The 21760-nt window shown below is 52.3% G+C and overlaps 2 protein-coding genes and 1 long non-coding RNA gene across 3 annotated transcripts; 2 read left to right on the top strand and 1 right to left on the bottom strand.

The window, feature by feature from the left end:
- Nucleotides 1-5072: 5072 nt before the first annotated feature.
- Hoxa11 (homeobox A11) lies at nt 5073-7408 on the top strand. Its single transcript, XM_052172533.1, has 2 exons — nt 5073-5784; nt 7176-7408. The coding sequence occupies exons 1-2, from the start codon at nt 5073-5075 to the stop codon at nt 7406-7408; spliced, it is 945 nt and encodes a 314-aa protein (XP_052028493.1).
- Nucleotides 7409-16010: 8602 nt separating this feature from the next.
- Nucleotides 16011-18467, top strand: Hoxa10 (homeobox A10). Its single transcript, XM_052173744.1, has 2 exons — nt 16011-16992; nt 18185-18467. The coding sequence occupies exons 1-2, from the start codon at nt 16011-16013 to the stop codon at nt 18457-18459; spliced, it is 1257 nt and encodes a 418-aa protein (XP_052029704.1). The 3' UTR covers nt 18460-18467.
- LOC127678631 (uncharacterized) lies at nt 18425-21760 on the bottom strand. The gene is made up of 3 exons (XR_007976611.1): nt 20615-21760; nt 19381-19520; nt 18425-19048 (listed from the first exon to the last, which is right to left on the bottom strand). It is a non-coding gene; the product is annotated as an uncharacterized LOC127678631 (long non-coding RNA).

Below are 21760 nucleotides of genomic sequence, written 5' to 3'. Positions count from 1 at the left end.
GCACTAGTTTTCAATTCAGCTTTATAAACACAATGCAATATTTTGGGACAGAGGAAAATAAGGCTTGGGCCAGGAGCAAGAGGCAAATTATTTATGGTGTTTTAATCAATCCACTGAAAAACAACTATAGTCGCTTGAGAACAAGACCTGGTCAGTCTGGTGGGTCCAACCCATCCCAGGCTAGCTACTTGTGATTACTCAGAATGTAATAGAAGCAGGTGGGCTCGGGAGGAAGAGGAGGAGGGGGAGAGTGGGAGGAGGAGGAGGAGGAGGAGGAGGAGGAGGAGGAGGAGGAGGAGGAGGAAAGGTTGTGCTTAGGAAGTAGTACTCATTGGAAGGGGTAAGAAATCCAGTTCAGGTCTCTGGTGAAGACCCCTTTCTTTAAACCCGTGGAGTGGTTTCCTTCCAAGGAACACTTCAGCTCTGGCTGAATCAAGGAGAGATGTCAGAAAAGGCAGGAGAGAGCCTGAGAAAGGATAGATGGGAAGAGACAAGGTGGGAGACAGCAGGTCAGGAGGAACAGCCTGGAGATGAGACAGGCTTGAGAAGGATCTGGAGACTGGAGGAAGCCAGGTTGGACATTCACACTGTGGAAGACATGCTGACCCTTCCCGGAACTGCACTGGGAATTTTCCGATGCCCTGAGTTAGAGCTACCTGGCAGCTGCTACCTCCAAACCACCCCCTTTGCTGAAGGTGGTTAATGGAAGGCATTGATGCCAGGAAGCCCGGAATCAAGAAGTGCTTATGGCTGCCCATGTGTCTATTTTCCTTTGAAGTGGCATAGTACTATGTAGCCTATCATGTGACAGAGCTTCCAGCTCGAGTCTCTTGAATGGCTGTGTTGGAACCGGGCCTGGCACAGGCAATCGGGCCACAAGGCCTTACATTGCTTTTCTACAAATACACAATTCCTCCAAAGCCAGAAGCACCCTAGGCAGCTTCCCCCAACTCCCCCACCCCCGCACTCCCCCACTACTGCCCATACATCTCCGACTGCAAGGAAAATCAGATTCAGCAGAGGCACCTGAATACACTTTATTCTGATATTCTACCTCCAAAGGAGAGTGCAGCGCAAGGTGCCTGAATCTCCCTCCCTTGTTGGTACATTTAGCCCGACAGGGGGAAAGCAGCAGCCCCCCACCCCACCCCACCCCCATCCAGCCGCTGTGGACACTAGCATATACCCTTTAGGACCAAATCAAAAGAAACCTCGGAAAAAGCTCGGTTTGTTCTGCCGATCAAATCTCCTTAGCCTTTCAGCCCGACGAGGTAGAATCCTTGGCCACCTCCAAATGCTGCGCCGGGGGAGCCTCGGCCAGGCCCTAAGGGGGGTCTGCCTAGACCTTGAAGTTCGGGAAAACAAGAGGAGATTGAACGGGCTCCCTCCCTTCTGTACAGACACACACGCACCGTCAGGCCGCGGCCACTTCCTGCCTTTGTTTTTCTTCCTCCAAACATTTTTGGCCTCTTACATTAGCCGCCTTAGGCTCCGGGTTGACGATTAAAGGAAGTAAATGTTGAAGAGCCTTTTCTGGAGCCCCGTGCTGTGGAGTTCTTGAGAAAGAACAGCTCCTGGGAAATCAATGTCCAGGGCCAATGTCATAGCCTTGCCCGCAGCCGCCTCTTCTAGGAATGGAACTCGGACTTGGCCTTCCGGTGTGCTCTTATCCCTAGTTGGGTCTTCCCCAGATCCTGGTGGGCTGAAATCAACCTTGGGCCTCCTGGAAAGCCAAAGAACCAGTTAGGCTCAGAACAGAGTGAAAACCAAGGACCCCCGAGACCTCCCTTTCTTCCTCCAGATTTGGTCCGAACCTCAGGGCAGCTCGCACCTTGTACCCTGATGCCTGACTGAAGAGCATTCACACTACCAGGGCCAGGCAGGGCGAGATTAAGCAAGGCGGTTACTATTGAGCAGCCAGAGGGATGTAAGCATCTAAGCATCCATGTCTTGCCTCTGCTTAGAGAACTAAAAAGCAATCAGCAGCCCCAGGCCTTTTCCGGGTTACCATCAAAAGCCCTTGCCTCATGCATCTTCACCGCAGCGCCCCCACACGCTCCCTTCGAGGATGCCTCTCTGGGCACCCCACTTCTCTACAGCCTGTCGAGAATTGCTCTCTCAGCCACTCGTGGAGTGCCTTCTTCTCCCGCAGTCTTTCCTCGGGAATTTGCCTTGTCTTCTGCTGACACCCATGGGATACAGACCTGCCGGCTCCTATTCAATTAGCCCTCCACGGGAACCTAGGAACCACTGGCTGTGCAGAACACTGCCCAGTGCCGCACCGACCTTTCTGCGGGTACTTCTTCTCCCTGGAATCCTGGGAAGCCGAGTTAATTATGAGAGAAGCTGCCCTGTAGTCAGGGGAGGCGGCCTAGCGTCCCCCGCGGCTGGGCCACCTCGGCCCCACTGTTCAGGCACAAGCTGAAGTTGACTGCCAAAACTGCTATAAAACCACAGGTCTGTCTAGAACTGTTTTCGGTTCTCCTAGACGCCCCCGGGTTCAATTATGGTCTTAAAAGCCCTAATACAAGTGCAAGAATTTGTTTGCCTTCACCCAGGGGCGGGGCGAGCCCTGCAATGGTGGCGCCTTTGTTATGGCAAAGTCACTGAAACCCTTCATGCATTCCTTTTGTTCGAGGGAAGGGGTATTGAGGACTGGGTGGGCTGCTGGCGAAAGTTTGGGGTAGCAAAACCAACCCAGAGATCTGCTCAAATAAAGCCGTTTGCAACCCCACCTCCCTTTTATTTTCGTCTCCAGAAAGATATCGTGAAGAGACAAATATGCTTGCCTCCTTGGTGACTGCTAGAAGTAGAAGTTTTTTTTGCTGCAGGACCCTCCTGTAGCTTTAGAAAGCCTGAAGCTACCTTTCCCCACCAACCGCTCTCCCTCATTTGCACACCATGGCAGTCATCTAGGAAGCCACAGTGGACAAATATGTCAAGCTGAAGATGCACAAATAATTTCAAGTTCAGCTCTCAGGGATTTCAAGGGGCATGAAAGTTCCTGCAGCAAATCCTGAATAAAGAGTTCATTAAACCAATGTGTCCGAGTAGCTTGATTTGTGATAAGCAGCCCTTGTAAAAGAGAGGGGGGTTGGAGCCACATAAACATTAATGCTAATAAATTAGTTTACTCCACTACACAGTAATTACTTGATATTATTGATATTTACAGTGAGCATTCAAATGCAATGGTGGGTCATTATTTGGAGAAAATACATAACGAGAGTAGTTCTTTTCCAGAGCAATACACGATTAAATTTGTTATTGAGTCAGTTACAGTCAGCTCAGCAATAAATAAATAAATCGAAGTTGACACTTAAATACCAAAGATCTTAGCGTTTATACTCTAAATCTCCCCAAGATATGTAAATACCTTTGGCTATTTCCTGAGTGAGGAAAGGGGAAAAGGTTTTCATTTTTTCACTTTTGACTGTTGTGACACCCTAGCACCTTCTAAGAAGGGAGTTGTGGAGAGCCCCAGGTCTGGAGCCCAGTCTCGGCTCAGTTTGCCTAGTTGCCCAGCGCCCTTTTTTTTCTTTCATTTTCCCCAAGAACGTCTTTGGTCTTGCAGAATGGCAGGCGTTATTTTGTCTTCTTAATCCCCATTTCCTCCTCTGGAGAAAGCTGGATGCATCTTGGCAGCCATAGCCTCTTTAGAGTTATCTATCTGTACAGCAATCTTGCTTGCCCTTTCGAGACATCTCTGTGGCCCGAGGTGCAGGCAGCTAGGAGAGCACCTCTCTTTCCTTTTGCATTGTGCTTCTCCTATGGACTAAAGAACAAGAAGGAAGGGAGCTGTCTCAAGTTCTGCCTTGAATATCCTATGCTTTCACTCTTAGGTTTTGCAAGGAAGAAGAGACTTCTTTCTTAGCCAGGGTTCCTTGGACCATTACTCCCTCTTTGCCACCCTCCTTTCCCCTCACAGCTCTGAAGCCCTGCAAGCAGCCTGGTGCTCCCCCCTCCCCCAAAGGTGCAGCATACCCAGGAGAAGGCTCCTCAGCGCCTCTAAAACAGCCCAAGATTCGCCTCAATTGCATGGTTTCCCGATTCGTCAGCTTCAGTAGACCAGGCAGCTTGCGGACCGGTGAGCAGAAGTGCCTCTGGCTCTGTGGAGTCACTCCGAACCCCTACAGGCAACGAGGAGAAGGGGTTCCTTCAAGGACAGGGTGTGGGGTAAGGAAGTAAGCAGAAAGATACAGGGAAGGTGGAACCCGGGTAGGGCGAAGGCCCTTCCGGGCAGCGCGGATTATTGACAACCCGCGGAGGGAAGCCGCTTTGCCTGTTGGCGGTTTGGGGACGGAAGGCACTAAAGCGCTTCGGAAGTGACCATGAATGAGAGCGTGTAATCAAGTCACCGTGCAAATCGGACAAGCCACGAGGCCGGCACATCCGTGGCTGCTAAGCCTGGCCCCAAATGGGGTCCAGCCAGGGTCTGAGGCTGAGGTGCTTCCTAGAGCAAGCCTGTGGCAGGGGGACTACGAAGAAGGTGCTGAATGTAAGCCTTCGGATAACAGACTCCGGGACCTGAAGCTACGTAATGCCTGGCTTTCACCTGACCACCCCCAGCCCAGAGCATCCCTCACCCACCGGGGAGTGGGGGGAGGCGTCAGGAGTTGCGCTCTCTTGCCGCCCTCAGAGCCCTCGTGGACCAGGACCCTGTAGTTGAGCAAAGGAGTGCTGCCTGGAGGCGCACCCCAGCCTCTCTGCGCGCGGGGAGGCCCCCCAGCCAACATGAGTTACACCGGCGATTACGTGCTTTCGGTGAGAACACCGAGTGACGATCTGTTGCTTCCCCTGAGGTGGCTACAAAGAAAGGAAGCCGAGGAGGGAGGGGAGGGGAAAAAAGGAAAGGGAGGGGGGGTTTAAAAAAAAAAAAAGCCGGGACTAGCTCGCGGCTTGTCAATTTCAACATCGGGTCACATGACCAGCACCTCCCTGCTAAGGATGGGGATAGATTTCCACGTCAGCTTACGTCTCCAAATTTCTACTTCACGGATCCGCTTCAAAGAGGCAGCTGCAGTGGAGAATCATGTTAAGCTCGGCTACTGCGGAGAGCCCAAGGTAGCCCAATGATGGATTTTGATGAGCGTGGTCCCTGCTCCTCTAACATGTATTTGCCAAGTTGTACTTACTACGTCTCGGGTCCAGATTTCTCCAGCCTCCCTTCTTTTTTGCCCCAGACCCCGTCTTCGCGCCCAATGACATACTCCTACTCCTCCAACCTGCCCCAGGTCCAACCCGTGCGCGAAGTGACCTTCAGAGAGTACGCCATTGAGCCCGCCACTAAATGGCACCCCCGCGGCAATCTGGCCCACTGCTACTCCGCGGAGGAGCTCGTGCACAGAGACTGTCTGCAGGCGCCCAGCGCGGCCGGCGTGCCTGGCGACGTGCTGGCCAAGAGCTCGGCCAACGTCTACCACCACCCCACCCCCGCCGTCTCGTCCAATTTCTATAGCACGGTGGGCAGGAACGGCGTTCTGCCACAGGCTTTCGACCAGTTTTTCGAGACGGCTTACGGCACCCCGGAAAACCTCGCTTCCTCCGACTACCCCGGGGACAAGAACGCGGAGAAGGGGCCCCCAGCAGCAGCTGCGACCTCCGCTGCGGCGGTGGCGGCGGCGGCGGCCACGGGCGCGCCGGCAACTTCAAGTTCGGACGGCGGCGGTGGAGGTGGCTGTCAGGAGGCGGCGGCGGAGGAGAAGGAGCGGCGGCGGCGACCCGAGAGCAGCAGCAGCCCCGAGTCGTCTTCCGGCCACACTGAGGACAAGGCCGGTGGCTCCGGTGCGTATAAAGGCAGCGCCCAGCGCTTTATGAAAGGGGAGTTGGGAATCTAGCGCAGCACCGCTGTTAAATTTTTATATGCTGTTTTATAAGCATATAAGGTTTATGAAGGGCCTTTAGGTTTCCCCCAACAAAACTTTGTTATAAAAGGAGGGATCACGTGGCGAGTGCTGAAATTGGCCGTGAAATACCCACCGGCCAAAGCATGCCTGCAAAAAAAAAAAAAAAAAAAAAAAATACAACTCCCCTTTTCCTTTTTTTCCCTTCTCAGCTCCCAAACTCAACAACACGATCTCCGCTCGAGGCCAGCTCCAGGCTGGGGAGCCGGAGGTGGGCGCCTGTAAATTCCCCCTACAAGGGCTTTAGGAGCCTTTGATAGCAAGGTAATCCGGAGATTTTTATAAAAGCCATGTGTTGCGGCGGGACTCCAGTCCCGGCTGGGATTCAAAGGCATCGCTGTTTAACGATGGCGCTAGGAGCGCATTTAACAGATAAAGTAGCCCACTTAGCTCAAGCAATATATTAAAAGAAACAAATTAACCCAAAGTTGGCCTTTTTGTCCAAAGGAAGCCATTTTCCTCTGGCGCGGTTGCAATTACGTGCCGCCTTCTGTTATTCACAATTGTTTTTAAATCAGTCAAAAGTAGTGTGTGTGTGTGTGTGTGTGTGTGTGTGTGTGTGTGTTTCTTAAAGGTGGGAGTGAACAAATAGCTCCTGCCTTAGGTTTAGGTAGCCTCTCTTTCCTCTACGCTTCCTAACTAGCATCCCTAGCCTGCTGAGGCCCTCTGGCTGAGTCCTGACGGGGAGTTCGGAGTGAAGGCCTGGGTAGGGGGTTCCTGCCACCTCCCACTTAGAGAGAGAGCTGGGAGGCTGGCGGAAGAGGCGAGAGCTGGTGATCCGAAGTCAGGCTGACAAAGACCCCGCAGCCGCCCCAGATGTTAAGCAGGGCTAAATCACGGCTGCAACCAGGAAAGCCTGGGGCCAGGGCGCATGCCTTTACTGCCTCGGGAACAGGCGGCCCAGGTGCTGAAGGTGAAATGTCCTCGGGGCGGCTGTTTGTTTAGTCTGGCGGGGCAAGGAGCAGCCCTCAACCCCCTCTTGCCTCCGTTCAAAGCGACTCAGGCAGCGCAAACTCGCCTGTTGCTGTGAAGAGCCTTCCTTTCTGCTCAAGGGGCAGCCTGAGTCCTTTCCCTGGGGGCCTATCTAGGGCTTTTATCTGAAACTGGCTCCAGACTGCAACTTGTCCCTGACCAGCCATAGACGCCTGGAAAGACTTTGAAAGGGCCTGAATTGGGCCTCCAGACCCTGTGGCCAGACCTTCTCCAATGGGGGTCCTGGAAATGATTGCAGCCCCTATCGCCCGCTCACACTTTGCCTCTCTCCTTCCTTAGGTGGCCAACGCACCCGCAAAAAGCGCTGCCCTTATACCAAATACCAGATCCGAGAGCTGGAGCGAGAGTTCTTCTTCAGCGTCTACATCAACAAAGAGAAGCGTCTGCAACTGTCCCGCATGCTCAACCTCACCGACCGTCAAGTCAAAATCTGGTTTCAGAACAGAAGAATGAAGGAAAAAAAGATTAACAGAGACCGGTTACAGTACTACTCAGCTAATCCACTTCTCTAAGGCTCCAGCCTACTGGAATTGGGAGGGGGCTTCATACACGTGAAATAATATGCAGATTTTGCCCTTGACAAGGTCAAGCCACATTGTGACTTGGAAAAGGGGGGTGATATAGGAGAAAGGGGAGGCTTCCTTTGCAGAGATAGCCCAATAGGAAGGGGGCCTGAAACCCTTGGTTCAGATCTCCATGATTATTAAGCTTCCTATTAATAATTGGAATCTAAGAGTTGTGAATCAACAGAATGAATGGGTTTGGGACCCCTGGTGGTTCACTCTTAGAGCCTGCAAAAGCTTTGGGCTGGGTGTGGTCACTGGGGATTGGGCCCCTGCCAAACCCTATGGAGGCCACCCGTCCGCCCAAGACCCTCCGCACAGAGCCTGCCAACACCCAGGTCCCTCAAGTCAAGAAATTGTTTGCCCCAAACCTAGCTCAACTTGGAGATAGGGGCAGGAGGAAAGGGGAGGATTCCTAGAGATTCAGAGATTCAGACTGGGGTTGCTTTCCAAAAGTAATGTGAAAGACAGTTGAACTAAAAGGTGGCTGTGAAATGGGAAAGAGCTGGGGAGGGGGGCGGTCCTGGAGGAAAGAGAAATCTCTCCAGATGACATTAATATCATCCCATCCTGCCTAGCTACCACTGACCTGCACCCAAACCTGAGCTCCTAGCAGCCACCTTCTGCAGCCCACCTGGGTCTTCTGCCCCCCAAATGGTGGTGATGGGTCTTCCTTCAAGCCCCATCTCAGAGCTGGGGTAGAAGCTCCATTCCTGGGGTAGAAGACATTGAAAACTCCAGAGGCTGTGCTGGTTGCTGGCCCCTCAATCCCTACAGGAAATGCCTGTGGAGTTCTACAGTTTGGCAAACTCTCCACCACTTTAAGGAAACTTGGATTTGGTGTGTGTCAGGCAGCAGAGCAGCAGGCCTGGCCAGTGGGTGCTTGCTTGGCCTTTGGCTGTGAGGGGCTGAAGGTCCCCCATTCCCAGTTCCCTCATCCCTACGCTGTACTCTGTGCTCATTGACTCAGAACTGAGCTTGGAAGCTTCTGGCAATCTTCTAAGAGCCGGAGAGTGATTTGGAGTTATTTTAAAAGATAAATATTATATTATATATATATTTCCCCCGAAGGAACCAAAGCGAATTTTAAGATGCAATGTAGAGAGGGGCGGGGATAATAAAAATATTTAAAGGCTCTATCTGTTTACAGTGTTCCAAGGTTAAACTCGCTCACTGCTAAAATATTTGAATGTAAGCTTCATACAGGGATGGTGTTCAAAAGATGTGTAAATAAAGAAACCATAACCTAATTCGCCGTTTCAATATTCTTTCTCTCCCCCCCTATTAGTTGATTTATTTGAGGGTGCAGGAGAGAGTAGGAAGGATGTCAGGGTTGGTCTTTTTAATCTCTTACAACACTGTGACATTTGCAAAGGGCTGGCTGGCATACTAAGACCTGAGAACATCTTCTGGGGAGCCAGGTGCTCTCCAAATGAATCTCACTGCCTCCCGGCCTTAAGAAATCCCTGGTGGTTCTGTCTCTAATGAATGCCTTTGGCCAGTTCTTACCCACCATACATTTCCTATATGTTTTAACACGCACACAGACAATAGGGCATACCAAGAATAAAAAAGGATAGAAATTTGAATATCAGGTCCTGGTGTGACATTTCTCTCTCCCTGTTCCTCCTTTTCCTGCCAAATGTCTCCCCTCAGCTAGCATCCTTTTAGCAGTAAAAGGGGTGAGTTACCACGCCCCTGAGAGGTGATGGAGTCAAGATTGAGCTGCAATAGGAGCTAAGCAGAGGAAGCCTGAGGCTATATGTCCTTGTGGAAGGCATGGTGTGTGTCAGGGCCTAGGGTGTGAGACCTCACTCCTTCCAACTGACCTCTGCTCTGGAAAAGGCCTTGGGGGGGGGGGGACTGCAAGAGCCCATGGCCTAACCCAGGCTACTCTTGCTCACCTCAGGACTGAATAAAACCCCTCTGGGTGTACCTTGTACGTTCTTTCAGCATGAGAGACCTGAGTCTAGGTAGTACGGCAGGGCTAGGACTCTCGGGAGCTTCCTCTCCAGCTCCCTCTCCGTTCCCCTGGGCAAAGAGAGATGCGGGCTTGCTCTTTGTTTGCTGTCTTTGAACTTCTGCCTTAAATTTGGACATCACCCATAACCTTGAGGGGCAGGGCGGAAAGGACAGAGCCTTTTGTTGCCCACCCAGGCAGAGCCAAAGCAGCAAAGAGGGTCTCATTTGGAGAGAGAGACCCTAGGCTCCAAGAGCCTGCTCTGTTTATTTGTTTGTGTGTTTGTCTAACTGGCGCGACAGGGGTGGGGAAAGCAAGCTGAAAGGGGAGAGGGACAGACCCTCTAGATGAATGTCTTGGTTGATCGACAGACACACTGAGAACAAGAGCCCTCCTGGGGGCCAGAGGGGGCGGGCAGGGAAGCTCGCTTTAGGAAAAGACTTCCTTTGGGATGGTTAAAGATTAACCAAAGTCTCTCAAGTTGCTAGAGAGAGTCTAGCCAGGAGAACTGCTTGCAGGCGGGCGGCGGGAGGGCGCGGGTTTGATTTCTGAGCCCTATAAAAGCCCATCCTCCGACGGCTGTGACAATGTGGTCGTAAACCCGTCCCGGGCCGGCCAATTTGCATATTTGGAATGCGCCGCTATAAACCCGGCTGGGGTTTTGCAGCAATTTCTTAGATGTAAAAATGAGATCTCAATAGCAGCGGGTTGGGCACATTCTCTTGCTCCTTCTCTGCCCAGAACCAGCTTCCTTTTCTGGGCCGCAGGCTGAAATCTCCAGCCTCGCCTAGGCCGGCAGCCGCCACGAGATGGCGCACTCCCGATCAATGTCAAAGCCGCCAGGGAGCCCGGAACCCCAGCGAGATTCTTGGCCTTTGTTCGCTTCTGATACTAAGAGCAACACGGTACGTTATTTCACTTGTCCGGCTCCCCTTCGTATTCAAAAAGAGGGGGCCTCGCGCTCAAGAAGTGATTGAGGCTGTAATTTAAAGCAAAGCGCCTTCGTTAGGCCTTTCCGCACCGCGGCGTGGAGAAGCTGATGCCCCTTGGCAGTGATTTCAGAAATGAGTCAAGGTAAGCGGCCACAAGTTTATCATTTTCACTGTAGCAGAGGTGGGAGTGGGAACGTAGCTGACGCCTAAAGCAAAGCTCCGGGCCATGATTGAGTTTCTGGGGTGATGCCCCTTTGCCACTCCCCAGCCCCCGCCGTCCCATCGCTCTCTCTGGTCGGGAAGCAGTGGGAGGCCTAAGTGGAAAAGTTGTCGGTTTTAGCTCTGTGCGCGAGAGCATTTCACCTAAGCTTCTCGGCACAGGCGATCTTTCGATTTTGCTGAAATCTTCCAGTCTGAATAAGTTAGTTATAGTCCGAACCCAGACGAAAGGGACTCAGCTGTGCTGGGATTAAGGCCGTTAGGAGAGGAAAGAGGTGGCAGACTAGGGAAAACAAAGTTTCTCCTTGGAAACAATGGGTTGGTCAGCATCTGTGGCCATTTGAGCGGGGATCCCTTCCGCCCCCCCACCCCCGCAGCCCACCAGAGGTTACCGATTTTCTCGTAGGTGCAGCCTAGAAGTCTGCCTAACAGGCTAGCGCAAAGCTTTGTTCCCAAAAAAGGCCATTCAAAGAAGTCGCATTTGGCTTTTCTGAGGATGTTGGAGACAGCCCCGTATTGCGTATTTGGAATGTAGCATCATAATCCTGGCTGGCATTTTCCAACAAAATCCCTTAGCCATTAAAACGAGGAGGGGCTTCTTATGGCATATTCTGCAAAATTATACAAAAATATACTGGTAAATATCTATATATTTGCTTAAATGGCATGGGGGATTAAATCTGTCTCCGTGTTTTTATAAAACAAGTTTTAAATAACCAAAATGCTTACATCTTGAAGGCCAGATTTAAAACTTGCGTTACTCCCATATTTAAAATTTTATTTCAACATCTTTTCATTTGTTTTTTGAAATAGTTTCTATCTTTCCCCCAAATATACAGTGCCGTGGTGGGCGAGTAAAAAGAATTCCAGAACGCGTAGGTGGTGCCCCCATTTACAAGTGTGTGAGGGAAGTGATGCTTATGATTCGCTGGTTTTGTTAAACGTAGGCTCCTAAGCTATTCCAGAAAACAAAATCTGCTCTGCCGAGCAGAGCAGCCGTGAGGGCCCACTCTGTGAGCTGCAGGCTGTGGGACTGGCGCCTGCTTGCACTCCCTATAAGCCTGGGCTGCTTCCAGTTTTAAGGCCAGAGCCAGTTTCTTACCTAGAAAAGTAAGAGCACTGGTATTTCAAAATTACTGACAATAGGACTCGAGACTTCCCCCTCTAAAGGTCGAGGACCAACTCAATAGTAGGATTTAGAGGGAAAAAATTAGAAAAAAATATTTTAAGGATAGATCGAACCTGGTAAACAACAACAACAAAACAAAAATCAAACAAAGAGAAAGAAACAAAAGCCCATTTTCATTAAACATCCCCGGGAATGTCGACATTCATAAAGAAAAACAGAAAAGGAATGTTGCTCACGGGGAAAAAAGATCTAGTTATTCATAAATATATGAATGGGAGACTTTCTGAAATGGTATTAATGCTGGACACATTGAGGCTGTATTAACTTTTCTCCATGAAGTTGTGACCCAGCACTGCAGCCCTCTAGATAACTAGAAACCCCAAAAACATTGAGAATGGACTCTGGGTACAAACAGATTTATTTCATTCTCAGGACCTGGAATTTTTATTTATTTATTTATTTATTTTTGGCTGTTGTTTGTCTTGTTTTGTCCTGGTGAAAAACCCAACTTATTTTGATATTAAGAATGTAATCTGAGAAGCTTGCAAGGGCCTACTCAGGAAGAGGAATTTGTTATTAGTAATGGCTACACTTTCCTGATTCGTTCGCCTGGCATTTCTCTTGGCTTCATGGAGAGAATGTGTGTTATCACCAGGTAGAAACCGGCAACATTTACTCCCGAACAAACACTGGCTCTGGGGGTGGCAGCAGCGACCTGATTGCTGTACAGGCCTGGTTAAGGCCAGCAGGCACCAAGGGTTTTAGGTCAAAGACATTTAAAGAAGGAAAAGGGAATTCATCTGCTAAGGGGAAGGGCGAAGGAGAAAAAGAAGGGGAATCGCTAGACTTCATCTCTTAGGGATGACAAGAATCTTCATCATGATGAGTCTCCAGAAGGCAAGGAGCTCAATAAACAGAATACTGTTATTGAGGAGGCTAACAGCTCATCGTTGTAGTCTAGGGAGACACTGGAGCCTTCAGAATGCCTCAGGGATGCCTGGGGCTCCAGACTCAAAAGAGCCCAGCCGGCACTCAGCCCACAGGTCACGTTTAACTTGAGCTTCTGAGTCATTGTATTTACTTCAAGACAACCACACCAGGCCAGTCTGCCTGCTGGACACTGGGCATTCCATGGTAGGCCCTCCTGTTGTTCCCTTGCATAGTAAGTCTCAGTGAGAGTAGGACTGAGATCCCCAGTCAGAGAGGGGTTGCTATAAAGGCTTCCACACTTGAACACGAAAGGAAAGGAGACCCTGAATTAAACACCCTGTTGGGTTTCTTGCAAGGGGAATGTTGAGAACAGCATAACTGCTTCCACAAAGGTTGGTGAAGATTCAGTTGTTAATGCCGTGGTCTGGGAGGCTGGTAGCAAGTAATCCAGTTCCTCCCAGCTTTAGTAGAGGCAGCCTTGTAGTGTGTGCAGCATTGCAGCTGAGTTTTAAGCCTTGCTTAGCAAGTGCAGGCTTCTGAATCCCACGCAGTCTAGAAACCCATTTGGCTATCCTACAAGGCCTTGACTAGGAGCAGCCTAAGTGGCTTGCAGTTGGACACACGGCTTGTCTGACCAGACAAATAGGCAGGGGTTGCTGAGTGCACGGAGAGTCCTCTGGAGAAGGTGAGGACAGGCTTGGGGTGGGGGTTATGAACTCTGAAAATGATGGGTCGGATCATGGGAATGCACAGATTTAGGTTTTTTTGTTTGTTTGTTTGTTTTGTTTTGTTTTCACTTGTTTTTTCACAAGATAAGTCAGCACTACCCTTGGACTACTCAGAGGGTTCCCTGTAATCCTAGACGGTTAAGAAAGATGCTGTCTCTATCACACTGTCTTGTACTTTATCCTTGTAGCCTCTGTTATCTCAAACACACTCTCCAATGGCCACTGGTCCTTTAAAATCCTTAGCCAGGGAAACTCCTTTTTGCATGAGATCCAGACAGGGACAGCTCAGGAGCCTGGCTCACAGGCCTGCTGGAGCTCCTTTCCCACAAGGAATATTCAGCTCTCCTCGTGGGACCTACTTTTCCACATAACAGCTTTCCAGAGAGGAACCAGCATTGCTGGAGAGCAACATGCAGTTTTCAAGCAGCCCAGATTCAGACATTTCCCGGTGGCACTGTTGAATACAAGACTTCTACCTATTTAGTGAACAGAGCAAAGACTGCACACATCTGGAAGCTTAAGGTAGGGTAAAAGCTTAGCAGCTCTCTGGCTCTCTGGTCCTTAAGGCCTATCTGAGTGAAAATTTGCCTTGGCCTTGGATACAGAAGCAAATCAGATAGCTAATGATGCCTCACACAGACCCAGCTTTTATTTTCCAGAGCGGCGGCTGTCTGCAGAGAACTGGTGCTCATCTGAATTTCTCTCTCTCTCTCTCTCTCTCTCTCTCTCTCTCTCTCTCTCTCTCTCTCTCTCTCTCTCTCTCTCTCCTCCCTCATCTCCTTGCCTCCTCCTTCCCCTTCTACCCCTCTTTTCTCCCTATCCCTTTCTTTTGCATTTAGATGCTTAGATACCCAGCCCTCCCACCCATCACCTCCACAGAGACAGAGGTACAATTGGCAGAGCGGCCTTGAGAGTGTTAGCGGAGGGAGGCACTGCCTCCTGGGCGTGGGCTTGCCAAGCAGCTCCATCCAACTGCAGCTTCTTCCATTTCAGAAGCCAGAGCCTAGCCTCTACCTAGCCCGCTCTCCTGTGTCCTCTCCCTCTCAGGGTGCTGTCAGGGTGGTCTTTGTCCGGGATTCCTTCTGGGAGGAACCAGAATATAGGCGACTAAAAGCAAGAGTCTCTCCTTGTCACTTGCAGAGGCCTGAACAATGTAGTTCAGGGGTCCTGGGCAGTCAGCAGCTCTCCAGTTCCAACTGGAGCTGGCGGGTCTGGGACATCCTGCAGACCCTGTAACCCACAGGCCTGGAGTAAAGCATCAACTACGCCAGCTCCACTGGACCCTGCGGGAAAGGTCACATTTCCTGAGTTTGATATAAGGCCCACATTTGGGGGCTAGCATGCTGCAGGGTGACCACTTTCAGTTGCCCAAAGGAAGCACCCTGAGTAGGACCCAGTCAGTGTCTGCTAAGCAAAGCACCTGGCCTCTGGAGTCTCTTATAAAAGGGCCCAAACCCAGCTCAGCCTTCTAGTGATGATTTCCTCATCACCACCTTGTTAACATGTGCACAGTACACAACACAAATGGCTGGGAAAAGGTCTGCCCTAGACATGCCTGGGGGCAGGGGGAGTACAGCACGGCAAAAATCGTAGTGACAGGTTTTGTCAGAACCTCCTGGGGCCAAGGAATGCTTAGGCTAAACGGAGAGCGAGAAAGAAAGCAGTGTGGCGGAGGTATTTGCTAGACACATTCTTCCAAGGTTTTCCTTCCAGTTCTGCCAGCGCAGAAAGACCAGCGAACCAAGGCCAACATTCAGGTCCTCTAAAGGTAGTGAGCTGGGGGGGGGGGGTCTCCTCAAAGAGGATAGGGAGTATGCTTTTGATTCTGAACTGTGGATTTGGGGCGCGCAGGGGGGGGGGGCTGCCTTTTGCCAGTCCGTGGCTTTTCACCTCACTGTGCAAGGTTGGATGGCAGGAATAGAAGTGTGTGAACTGACTGAGCGCAGTGAAGAAGGAAAGTCTTGACTGGCCAAAGAGGGAGTAAGACAGTGGCGCGGACAGAGACGCCAGGCAGCGACGGGCCAATGCATTTCAGACACTGTTCTTTCTCTGTGAGATGCAGTACTAGTTTACTGTGGGTTCTGGTGACAGCCTTAGTACACCTTTTTTTTTTTTTTAAACCAGCCACGTTGGGAAGCCAAATTTAAGAATTGAGGCCAGCTCCAGGTCCAGAAATGTATAGGACAGCTAGACTACTACAGGGCCTGCTTAAATGATCGAGGGGCAATGGGGACTCAAGGCTACTCCACAGCAGACATGGGAGCACTCAAGGTTGGCTGGGGTGCATATCATAAGCACCCCACTTGTTAACAGCGCAGGGCCCATGGGCGCTTCCAAATAGACCCTTGCAAGGGGGTGGGGTACAGGTTCAAGAGCCAGGTCTCTCCCCCCCACCCCCGCCCCGCCACTTTGAGGCAGCCCCACAGTTCTGGCCTTCGGGCCATAGGTGTCAGGCGTGCGTCTTCTGGCCCATCAATACAGATTACATATTTATATCAATCGCGGGCTCCGAGGGCGCCCTCAGAGAGCGGCCCCGCGCCTACGAAACCAAACTGGGAGTGGTCGCGTGGAAACTCTGGCTCGGGATTGGCTGCAGGCGCCCGCCGCGGTGCGGGGGGATTGCTAATCGTATTCAGCATGTTTTGCACAAGAAATGTCAGCCAGAAAGGGCTATCTGCTCCCTTCGCCAAATTATCCCACAACAATGTCCTGCTCGGAGAGCCCTGCCGCGAACTCGTTTTTGGTCGACTCGCTCATCAGCCCAGGCAGAGGCGAGGCGGGTGGCGGTGGCGGTAGCGCGGGTGGCGGTGGAGGTGGCTACTATGCCCACGGTGGGGTCTACCTGCCGCCTGCCAACGACCTGCCCTACGGGCTGCAAAGCTGCGGGCTCTTCCCCGCGCTGGGCAGCAAGCGTAATGAGACGCCGTCGCCCGGAGGCGGTGGCGGTGGTGGCAGCGGGGCCCTGGGTCCTGGGACGCATGGCTACGCGCCCGCGCCCCTAGACCTATGGCTGGATGCGCCCCGCTCCTGCCGGATGGAGCCGCCCGACGGGCCGCCGCCACCGCAGCCACAGCCCCAACAGCAGCAGCCGCCGCCCCCGCCGCAGCCACCCCAACCCCCGCCACAGGCCACTTCGTGTTCTTTTGCGCAGAACATCAAAGAAGAGAGCTCCTACTGCCTCTACGATTCTGCGGACAAATGCCCCAAAGGCTCGGCCACCGCCGATCTAGCCCCTTTCCCGCGGGGCCCGGCGCCCGACGGCTGCGCCCTGGGCGCCTCCAGCGGAGTGCCAGTGCCGGGCTACTTCCGCCTGTCGCAGGCCTACGGCACGGCCAAGGGCTTCGGCGGCGGCGGCGGAGGCGGCGGCGGAGGTGGCACGCAGCAGCTCGCTAGTCCCTTTCCTGCGCAGCCCCCGGGGCGCGGCTTCGACCCGCAGCCCGCTCTGGCCTCTGGCTCGGCCGAGGCAGCCGGGAAGGAGCGAGTCCTAGACTCCACGCCACCCCCCACGCTGGTTTGCGCCGGTGGCGGCGGCTCGCAGGGCGACGAGGAGGCGCACGCGTCATCCTCGGCGGCTGAGGAGCTGTCCCCGGCCCCTTCTGAAAACAGTAAAGCCTCGCCGGAGAAGGACTCCCTGGGTAAGCAGAGCGCAACCAACGGAAGGTTCAAGTCGGACGGGCAGACAGACAGACCCACAAGAAAGGAGCAGAGGACCAGGAGCCCGCGCGCGCGGCAGCCGCAGGCCTTGGCCCAAGCTGACGGCAGGCTGACCTTCTGAACTTGTTTTTAATATTTGGGCGTGGGGACGCTGTAAAAATCCACGTCCGGCTTAGGGCCCCACACCAAGATGTCCTTAGCTCTGGTGCCTGCTCACCCAGACTTAGGGGCTGAGGACATCAGCGAGCAGCCCTCCTCCTGTGCATGCACTTTCTCGTGGCCCTGAGTACCCCCCAAGCCCTGGTCCCCAGCCCAGCCTGCTTAGAGCGGCCCACGCGGGGGGGAGGGGCAGGAGGGAAAGTGGCTCGCTTGCAGATAGCACGGATGTTTGTAAGGCATCCAAAATAAGCAGCCGCCAGAGCCAATAAATAAGCCCATTAACCGGCGAAGTTCGAGTTTACGATCCCCCATGCGTTTTTTCAAAGTTTCTGGAGGGGCGGGAGTCCTTGTTGTAAGAAAAAAAGAGAAAGCGAATTCGGCCCGAACGCTTGGGCCCTGAGCTGAAAACCTAGGAAAGGTCATTTCCCTTCTCCTGGAACCCGGTGTCGCCTAGCTTAACACTCCAGTTACTTGGAGGGACAGGAGCCAAACCCAAGCCCTTGACCCCGGAATCGGTTTTTCGGAACTCCCCCATTGGCCTAACTACGTCCTTCTTCTGGCCTGGGGCGATCTAGGAGGCTAGGGTAAGCCAGTCAGTGGGGGGAGCTGCCAGCCTCTCATCCAAATAAGCATTCCCTTACCCCAGCTTGGGGGCCGGCAGGAAATGCTTCCCTGCCAGTGGGTGAGAGGCAGAGAAAGGCGTTAAGTTCAAGATGTACGGCCTTGCCTTCTCAGGCCTTTCATTCCTCCAGCGCCCCGCGGCGTGGTGCTAAAAACAGGTGCCTGGAAAAAAAGTAGAGGAAAATGTAAATTGGGAGGACCGGGTGTGGATTTGAGGCCCAGTCGATTTTGTCATGCCTTTTGGAGGGATTTCTTGCAAAAGGAGGGAGGGCATAACCCTCTCTCTATGACTTCGGGCATCCCTCTAAATGGGAAAGGCCCGGAATTCACCCCCCTCATACAGCCCGAGTGGCCTCGACTTAACCTTCCCCTCTGTATTCTCTTAAACTCCAGGCAATTCCAAAGGCGAAAATGCAGCCAACTGGCTCACAGCAAAGAGCGGCCGGAAGAAACGCTGCCCTTACACGAAGCACCAGACGCTGGAGCTGGAGAAGGAGTTTCTATTCAACATGTACCTTACTCGAGAGCGGCGCCTAGAGATCAGCCGCAGCGTCCACCTCACGGACAGACAAGTGAAAATCTGGTTTCAGAATCGCAGGATGAAACTGAAGAAAATGAACCGAGAAAACCGAATCCGGGAGCTCACAGCCAACTTTAATTTTTCTTGATGAAACTTCCAGACAAGGCGTTTTCCGAGCGCCTGTACCCTCCTCCTGCCTCCAGCCTCTGCCCCAGAACTCGCACCTGTGCCGGAGCCCCATTTCTCCCTCCCACACTCGCCATCTCCCAGGCCGGTTTCGTCTGTGCAGGGCTGGTTTGTTCTGGCTTTTGTTGTTGTTGTTGTTGTTGTTGTTTCTTTGTCTGTTTGCTTGGTGTTTACTTGTTTCTGGGGGAAAAGCCATATCGCTAAAATTCTATAGAGGTTGAGATCGTTCTCACTGTCAAGTCCTGACTGGGCTGGGTTGGCTGCCTCTGGGACCCACTGCTAGGAAAGGACCCCAGTACTCCTCCACGGGTCTGGTTTCCTGCCAGCCCTGGGGAAACTTAGCCGGAAGCCCTAGGTCCCATTGTCGGCGCTGAGGTGTCTGGCCTGAGGTCAACGGTGCAAGGGGCCACCACCGGGTTCCAGCGGAGTGCTGGGCTGTGTTTAATCAGGGAGTCCAGGCCTGGTTTCTCTTTTCTTCCTTCTTTTCTTCCTTGGCCAAGAGCAGAGTAAGGAAGTGTGGACATTCAGGTTAGCTAAAGGGCTTGACCTGGCTGGTTGAAAAAGTGAAAAAGAAATAATCAGAAAGATTAATTTTTTTTCCTTCTTCTGTAAGATCCCCCAGCTTTAAAGGAAAATAAAAATGGGCAAGAGAAGGAAACCTCTCTTACCGTTCGCCCAAGGTCTTGCTTGCCTGACTAAAAATCCTTCATTCACCTTTTAATTTCCATATCCCTGCTGCTGATAAACAGTGCAGGGTTGTTTATACATGTGGAATTAGTGGATTTTCGTCATTAAAACTGTTACCGATTGGTAACACGTGAAAAGCACACCCCGATTCTCCCTATTTAATGGAGTTGGCTTTTTTTTTTTTGCTTTGATTTACCTTTTGTTTTGTTTTATTTTGTAGGCTTTCTGAAATTCACGGAAGCCTAGGTGGGCTGGGCAAGCAGACAAAACGAGAGAAGGGAGATGTTGTTTGGATTTCCTCTATACTGTGAAGTTACATGCATAAAAGGGTCAAACCTGTAGATGCAGAAAAGAAAAAACCTATAAATACAAATCTGTATAAATGTCTATTATTATGAAAAATTGCCAATCTTGTTTAAGCAAATGCATTCTATCGTTATTATAAATGTTAGTTCTAGCTTTATTTACTTCAAATCTTAAATCAGAATAAATTAATATTGTATTGCTGCTGTGCGTGGAAAAAGATGATGTTTATGTTCTTATAGAATAAAAGCTGTGGAATGAAGCTTTTTAATTTTACCTCTTTTTTGACTTCTTATCTTCACCTTCCATTTTATCCTGTCCACCACTTTTACAACAGGAGGGCTAGCCCGAGCCCCCTGCAATTACTTTAGGCATCTATTTAAATATTACCTAGACGGTCGTAATTTGTCTGGGCCCTATAGCCCTGGTGCCTTAAGGTTTGTCGGCTTTTGTTCAGTTTTATGACTTGCTAGTATATCTGGATTGTGGCTGTCTTGGACCAGTGGTTTCAGTTGAGCGGAGAGCTGCATAGACAGAGGAAGCTAAACAGGATTTCTTTCGGGAGCCCCAGAGAGGCTCGCAGAGGCCAGTTATTTTGCGGGTGTCCAGGTCCCAGAAGACCCCACGCCCGAAATCCGCGGAGGAGGGTCCACTCATGGAGCACCACTAGTGCCTGCGGCAGCGGTTAAGTGGACCTGGGCCGAGCTGTCCAGGGTCACCCCCTCCCCCTGCCCGACCTCCCCCACCTGGCGGCCCTCCGCTAGGCCACGCGTTTCCTGCTCGCCGGAGGTGGGGGGGCGACACTGGGGGGAGGGAGGGTCGCGGGAGCGCGCGCCTCAGCGGGCGGGCGCCTAGGAGGGAGAAGAGGGGGAGAGCGAGCGGCTGCGGGGAGTGAGTAGAAGAGGCCGCGGCCAGACACAGGACCCGGCTCGGTGCTGTCCCCAGCTTTTTCTGCTCTTCCAGGGCGGCAATTGCACGGCTCTGTTTGGCAAAGCTGCAGAATCTAGGAAACCCGCCGCACACCGCTGGGTCTCCCCTCTCTTCTAGCTTTTCCCCTTTCCTTTTTATTTCCTCCCTCTTTCTCATCCCCCTCCCTCCATTTCACTTTCTCCTTCTCCTAGGCGTACCTCTCCCTAGAACGGTGCCTTCTTCGTCCACCACGGGCTTGGGGTGGTGTCTGGTACAGGTTGCGGAGGGCTGGTCTGGGCACAATCGCAGGGCTCTTTCCTTGGCGGCGACAGTGGCGGCAGCGGCCAGCGGAGGCGGCGAGGGGCGAGGCAAGGCTACGCCGGCAGCATCAGAACTGGTCGGTGATTTAGGTAGTTTCCTGTTGTTGGGATCCACCTTTCTCTCGACAGCATGACACTGCCTTCATTACTTCAGTTGAAAGCGTCTTCAGGTACCTGTACTGAGCAGCCCGGGGTGGTCAGGCGTGCCATCAAGGCCTAATCGTGCCAGGCCTGCGGTGGCAACCTCAGATCCCCAGTGCAGGAGGAGCTTCGGGTCTTCCTCAGCGCTGTGCCATCCAGCCCGCCTCACTGTCTCCTCCCGGCACCTGGCCCGGAGCAGGTACGGTCAGGTTAGCGGCTGATTCTCGGACGCCGGGGGCGTGGTAAGAATTCTGGGCCCCGGGCCATTCAAGGTCAGGGGCGCTCGTTTGCTGTCTGAGCTTTCCCTACTGTCGACCTGTGCCTGTGTGGGGCTCTGTCATTCTCCGACAAGGCTGGGCTGGAACACATGCTCGGCCCAGTAATTCCGCTATGAGCAGAGGCAAAAGTCCTTTGCCAGTGGAGACAGTCGGGGCTGGTACCCTGGCCTTGTCGCTTACCCTTCCCGCTGCAAGGGCGCCTCTGCTCTCAGTTGCTGCTGTGTGTTTTCGTATTTTCTATCCTCTTCCCTTTCTTCTTTATTTTTTCCTTTCCGTTACTCCTTCCTTTTTTTTTTTCCTTGCATCTTCCATCTTTCTGTCCAAATCTCTAGCTCTCTGTTTCCTTTCCAAATGGTTCTTCCGGAGGGTAAAGAGCTAGCTTAGAGAAAGCTTGGAGGTTTCTTTTCTCTCTCTCGGTACACAGTTTTGGTTGTACTAAGTGCATAAAGGGAGGCTGTTCAGGTCCGTGGTTTTTGGCCTGGTGGGCCTCTGAGCAGACAAGGCCTCGGTTACGATCACGACCGGTTGGCGGCGGCCTTGCGTTAGCGGCTGCCTGCGAGATCCGGTGAGGGGGGCACCCGCGGCGTCTTTGTGTGCCCACACCGAGGGCAGGAAACCCTTTGCC

This window comes from Apodemus sylvaticus, chromosome 2 (genome assembly GCF_947179515.1).
Source record: "Apodemus sylvaticus chromosome 2, mApoSyl1.1, whole genome shotgun sequence".
Lineage (NCBI taxonomy): Eukaryota > Metazoa > Chordata > Mammalia > Rodentia > Muridae > Apodemus > Apodemus sylvaticus.
This window is presented reverse-complemented; position numbering and strand designations above follow the sequence as displayed.